Source organism: Carex rostrata, chromosome 28 (assembly GCF_964058835.1).
Source record: "Carex rostrata chromosome 28, lpCarRost1.2, whole genome shotgun sequence".
NCBI lineage: Eukaryota > Viridiplantae > Streptophyta > Magnoliopsida > Poales > Cyperaceae > Carex > Carex rostrata.
The window spans coordinates 4,670,806-4,677,303 of record NC_135945.1 but is presented as its reverse complement, the minus strand read 5'-3'; the positions used below and the strand labels follow the sequence as shown (position 1 = coordinate 4,677,303).

The following is a 6,498-nucleotide window of genomic DNA, read 5'->3' as shown; positions in this document are numbered from 1 at the left end:
ATTTCAAGGTCCCTGTTATTCGTCGGAATACTACAGCCGATTTAATTAACCAACTTAGATTATAGTCAGTCGCAACGTTGTCGGCTCCAGACAGATGGCGTTTGTTCTTAACGCCATTGGTTCAAGTCCGATGGTGAATTACTGTGTCTTAACGCCGTCAGTTTGAACCGATGGTATTAGTGTTTAGATGAAATCTCATTGTTTATCAATTTGTAACTGGACTCTTCAATCTCCATTTGTGTGTCTTGATATTCGTACCACATCATATCATACTGGTCAGATCTAAATTCAAAATTTGTGTTACTTTGCGGTGTTATTATTCAAAATGTTACATTGAAATATCCAGCGAAATTTATGCTCGCTACTTTGGCGCTAGTGCCGAATTTATGTAAATTAGAATTCGAGTGCTTAGTTTTTCCCAAGATTGTGTGATATATAGCTTCCAACGTATTTAAAATTATATAAGAGCATCTACATCCCTGCAACCCAAATGAGTTTCTAAATAACTGTTAACTGCTTTTTAGAAATTAAGGTCTCTCAAGTTTCTAATTCTCATATCCCTGAAATTAAGTTTAGATCAGTTTCTATTAAGCCATGTCCGCAACAAATTAAAATAGAGAATTAATTAACAGATTAGAGGCTCTAATAAGCATTGTTGAAACATCATTACACGAATATATATATATATATATATATATAGAGTTAGGTTGGGGTGCTATGGATAGCATAGTGGCCTCCCGTGCTACGGCTCAATATTCGAGTTTTCAAAATCCAAATGGTCGATCCGAACTGTTCATCTTATTCTCCATATTAATATCTGCTTGGAGACCAAATTTTATAATTTTCTGAATTTTTTTACTATTTATTAAGTCACTTTGAAAATCGCTAATCCAACGGTTTTACTGTTTTGTGCAGCCACCGTTGGATCAACAATTTTGTAAAATACTTAATAAATAGTAAAAAAAATTCAGAAAAATGTAAAATTTGGTATCCAAGCAGATATTAATATGGAGAATAAGATGAACGGTTCGGATCGACCGTTTGGATTTTGAATACTCGAATATTGAGCCGTAGCATAGAGGCCTCTATGCTATCCATAGCACCCCAGCCTAACTCATATATATATATATATATATATATATATAGGACTTGTCTACAGTGCTATGGGTAGCTAAGAGGCCTCCCGTGCTATGGCTCAATATTCGACTTTGCAAAATTCGAACGGTCGATCCGAACCGTTCATCTTATTCTCCATATTAATATGTGCTTGGAGACCAAATTTTACATTTTTTAGAAATTTTTTAATATTTTTTTAGATTTATTGAAAATCACTGTTTTTCAGACAAATCTGGACCATAAAAAACAGCGATTTTCAATAAATCTAAAAAAATAGAAAACAATTTCCAAAAAATGTAAAATTTGGTCACCAAGCACATATTAATATGGAGAACAAGATGAACGGTTCGGATCAATCGTTAGGATTTTGAAAAGTCGAATATTGAGCCGTAGCACGGGAGGTCTCTTAGCTACCCATAGCATATTAGCCAAATCCTATATATATATATATATATATATATATAGTCTTAATTAACAGAAATGTCTTCAAGCATCAATACATGCACAAATAGTCTTCAAATTATTTAACATAAATATCTAATTAAACATCATTACACAAATATATATATATTCTTCAAACTAAACGAAATGACTTCAAATTAAATATCATTACACAAATAGATAATAATTCAAAAATAGAACTACTTAATTACTTAATTAAACAGTAACAACTGACAACTAATTAATTAATACAGCTACCCATGCATGCAGCAAGCTAGCCCGCTCGAGTACATACTCATCGATCGGTCATTCTGTCATAAAAAAATAGAAAACCTTATTAATTAATTATGTGTAGAATATTTAATTCAAAAAAGAAAATTAAGATTTTTACGTCACGTTTAAATTACAATACCGGCCTTTTTTAATTATCGCAGAATTATATTGTATTCCTCTCCTTCCGTGTGATCAAGTCGCACGTAGCCTTCATCATTCCGCCTTATGACATCTGGCAATCCAATAGAAAATGGAGGAAATTCATCACAATGGTCGAAGTCTTCTTCGTCGACAACGTTTTCGACGCCAATTATCCGTCTCTTACCGTGGAGGACTACATGTTTCCTGCTATCACAGGGATCTTCAACATAGAAGACCTGTTTGGCTTGTTTCGCAAGTATGAAAGGATCATCCTCAGATCCCCGTTTTGAGAAATCAACAATCGTAAACCCACTGCCATCGACTTCGACACCGCTCCTGATATCGACCCGTCTGTGCGGAAGCACATCTGATGGAAAAGGGTTTAGGGTAAAAATATTTTTTTGTAGTAGTGTATTAACTGTGTATGTTAGTGCTATATATACACGGTTCGGTAACCGTGTACAATGTACACTCCTCTACATATGCGACGCTTGCTGACACAGTTGCGTTTTCTATACTTGTATTCCCAACTTGGGCGGAAATAATATGATCATGAAGTATAATTTTATAACAAAAAAACCCCTAAAAAATAGGACTGTATGATCTCTCCTTCAGGTTATGTCAAATTCTAATAGTTGATGTCATTACCGAATTCCTATTCTCCATCTTTGGACCAAATATCACTCTACAACAATTCCTTCTTTAAAGTCAACAGTCTACACAGACAAATTAAAAACATTTATGAAGCACTGATAATAAATAATATGTCGAACAATCAAGTTTTCTTAAGGGTGGTTAAATTAATCACAAATAAAATAAAATAATCATTGCTGCATTTATTAATTCGAGATACACATATATTCAACGGGCACAGACAAAAAGATCAATAAGCAACATGATTTTGGGTGCATGCATGTCTATTTCTGTGAGTAACAGTTTATGTTTGTATACTAGCTTTTAAGAGAAAAGGGGAGAGAGGGAGGGGTGGTGGTGAAAAAAAATTTTTAAGTTCTTGTATGGAACCTTGGGAGAGTGAGGAAAAGAAGGGATGCTCTGTTGTGAATTTTTTCTTTACTTCATTCGCGCGCTTACAATTATTATATATATTTTTATTTTTTTATAATTTTGGTCATTAATAAATGCATTATTAAATATGTGTACCGTCTTTTTATATTCAATATATATTTCTTTAATCGTCTGCGGAGCGTAGCATGGCATTTTGTTAGTGGATTTAAAAATAATTGGAAAAATCAAATGGGATTTGAAAGGTTCTTTTTTAGCAAAAAATGTGTTTGACGGTCGAATTGCCATAGCTAAATTTCACCCACAATCATTTTTAGAAAGAAATGAGGACCAGATTAAGTCTCATATCGCACCTAGCTAGCAACATGGACTAGTAATTATATATTAATTTAATTAATTAAGTCTGTTTGTCAAATAAGTTATTGCGTTATTGAAGGCATGAGGAACCGATAAATAACATAATTGATCCTATATACGAGCAAAATAACTTAATTAATTTCTTGCATAAACCAAACTCCAGTTACACCCGGACGCAATTTTATTTTATTGACCTGCTTAACTTATTGGGCAAAGGATCCATAACATGCATACGAAACAAAGATAAAAAAAAAATAATAAAAAGGAAACCAAGATAAGAATTGAAGAATTCCTTACTTGGAATCCGTACTAGAAATTACAAAGATGCAAAGATAATACCCATCCAATCTAACACAACTGGAAAGTGAAAACGATCGATATATCTCGATCTTATTAGGGAGTTCGGCTTATTTTCACATTGCTCACACAATGTTCACACCACCACCTGAGCTGTCCGTTGTCGTTTTAACCTAAAGATTTAATAAGAAATAGTGTATCAGTTACATTATGGTTTCGATTTATATATAAAGTGCTTAATAATATTCAATTATAAAGCAATATATTGTAATAAAACACCATTGATAAAAATTAATTCAAGCAATTATCTCAAGATCATTAATTTAATTGCCGTAAAAAAAATTAATGGTGAGGTTCTTTCACCAACAGTAATAATTTTACACACCTTGATGTAAACTCCAAGTGCATCAAGATATTCTCCGGGACGTCCATGGAAGCCAATAATTTGACCACCATTTGCTGAAAGTTCAAAGGGAACTCCGTTTTCGTCTCCATATGGTCCATAACTTCCCAAGTTTGTTTCAAATTTAAGTGATTTCACAACAACCCATTTATTGAAATTGAATTCCCCGTAGTGGCCTTTTACGGAGGTGATGTACTCAGAATCCCGAAGAGTGAACTACAAAACCAATATCATAAGACAAATATCATAAACTACCCTTTTTTTAGGCTTAGTTTAATCTAAGTTCAAACTTGCCGATGAAATGATTTCATTCCGGAATAAGTTTAGGAATTCCATTTAAAATCAACTTCTATATTTTTTCCTGCCACATTATTCTATTTCTCATCACATAGAAATCGTATTGGTATAATTATCAATACAAGTTCAAATGGTTCTCGTAATTGTAGGATGACATGTTCTGCTTTTTTACATCATAATTAATAAAAGATCAATGTGTCACAAAATTGAAATCTATTACTATTAGTATATAAATGCAAAGAGTTGGTACCTCTGTCAATTGTCCTCCTGACCGGCCCCACTGCTCGGTACTTTCCTCACGGCCATTGCGTAGAAAATGTACAGTAAGAGCATCAATAGCACCACCATGGCGAATGCTGATCTTAACAATGCGAGTTATACCATCGACATTCATGTCTTTCACTGTCCCTCCAGTGCCGCCGCATGGCCCGATCTTGTTTATGAGAACTTGAGTCGACACCTTCAATAAATCAACACAGTCCAGTCAACATCATTATCATATGAAGAGGTACTTGATTATCAAATTTTACATTATTTAATTTTTTTTATTATTTTCTTATACAGATAGAAAATTAATTGTTCTAGAGATTTCAAAATATATATATTTTTTATATCTAAAAGTAAAAGAATATTTGAAAATTTCACAATATTAATTTTACAAACCTGGACGTAAACTCCAAGTGCATCAAGAACTCCATGAGAGCGTCCATGGAATCCAATAATTTGACCAAAAATTGCTGGAAGTTCAAAAGGAACTCCCTCTTCGGTTCCATATGGTCCAAAACTTCCCAAGTTTGTCTCAAATTTAAGTGATCTCACAACAACCGGCCAATTTTTGTAGCTACCAATGTGGCCTTTTACAGAGGTAATATACTCCGAAGGCTTAAGATTAAACTACAAGACCAATAACATATAACAAATTAACAAATTACAGAGGTAATATACTTCGACAAAATTCATTTCAATCCACCATATGTTTATCTATTCCATATGAAAGTACCTTCTATATTCTTCCTGTCAATTAATTTGCAAAGAAAGGTTCCTATCACTGCATTATTATGTTTTTCCTTCAGCTTGAAATCGAATTCGAAAAATTTCAATTAGTCGTGGTAAAAGTGGGTTAGCATGTTCTGCCTTTCACTTCACTTCTTATGTTATTATCTTGTAATTAATGGATCATTGTTGAATTGTTTTTTTACCAAGAAATAAAATTCCCACTTTCCACACACAAGGTCGAAATCTATCAGAATAGAATGCAAAAAGTTTGTACCTCTGTCAATGTTCCATCTTGTCCGCCCCACAGATCAGTACTCTCCTCAACGCCATTACGTAGAAAACTTATAGTAAGAGCATCAATAGCACCAGAATGGCGAACGCTGATCTTAACAATGCGAGTGACGCCATTGATATTCATATCTTTCGCATCCCCGCCTTTCCCGCCACATGGCCCGAGCTTCTTGGTGATAATTTGAGTCGATGCCTTCAATAAATCAACACACGTACAGTACACAAAATTAATATGAGAAGATGATTAATAAATTTAAGGAATTTCTCGATAAATATTTTCCTTAGAAAACCAACATTTTGACCTCTTTATATAAGAAAAGTTAGCGTCTACCATTTGTAGTAAAATTGTAGCACACTAGTGAGGATTGACTTGTGGCTGCTTTTGTTTCTTGCTTTGGTGTGTAGGCTAGAGGTTCTTGGATGAGTATATTTATATTAGAGATGTTCCAACTTTTCAGAATTCTACATTTGAAACTTACAATTTAAAACATGGGCAAATGTTAAGTACTGCCTATGAGTACGCATGCATAGGCGCGCGTTTTTCATGAGGGTGGAGCTAGTGAGATATGGACGAATTTTAACATATGAAATTTTTAATGAGGAACTTGTAATCGTGATACATATTGAAATAAATCAATAAAATGATGCTTTTTTTCTATGTAAAGATATGGATTATATATACAACACATCTAATTAATTAATAAGATTAATTATTTAAATTTTTTTAAATGATTATTTCAAAGATAATTTTCTTGAAACTGATTTGCATTCGTGATCATAAATATTAAATGTTAAGCTACCGCTGCTCGATCTGTAGTAGAATTTCAACTCATGGTGCAACTTCACATTAATATGGAATGTTT

The 6,498-nt window shown here is 33.2% G+C and overlaps 1 protein-coding gene across 1 annotated transcript; it reads right to left on the bottom strand.

The window, feature by feature from the left end:
- Nucleotides 1-3,542: 3,542 nt before the first annotated feature.
- Nucleotides 3,543-6,095, bottom strand: LOC144545870 (mannose/glucose-specific lectin-like). Its single transcript, XM_078294437.1, has 6 exons — nt 5,967-6,095; nt 5,619-5,828; nt 5,012-5,242; nt 4,599-4,808; nt 4,034-4,267; nt 3,543-3,821 (listed from the first exon to the last, which is right to left on the bottom strand). Exons 1-6 carry the CDS (start codon nt 5,967-5,969, stop codon nt 3,774-3,776), a joined length of 936 nt encoding a protein of 311 aa, XP_078150563.1. The 5' UTR covers nt 5,970-6,095; the 3' UTR covers nt 3,543-3,773.
- Between the last annotated feature and the right edge of the window lie 403 nt (nt 6,096-6,498).

What these genes read in the sequence shown, in the direction of transcription:
- LOC144545870 (XM_078294437.1), bottom strand. An exon ending in AAGATGGAACATTGACAGAG is followed by an intron (nt 5,243 to 5,618) that starts GTACAAACTTTT and finishes TTGGTCTTGTAG; the next exon opens with TTTAATCTTAAGCCTTCGGA. An exon ending in CACTTGGAGTTTACGTCCAG is followed by an intron (nt 4,809 to 5,011) that starts GTTTGTAAAATT and finishes GATTTATTGAAG; the next exon opens with GTGTCGACTCAAGTTCTCAT.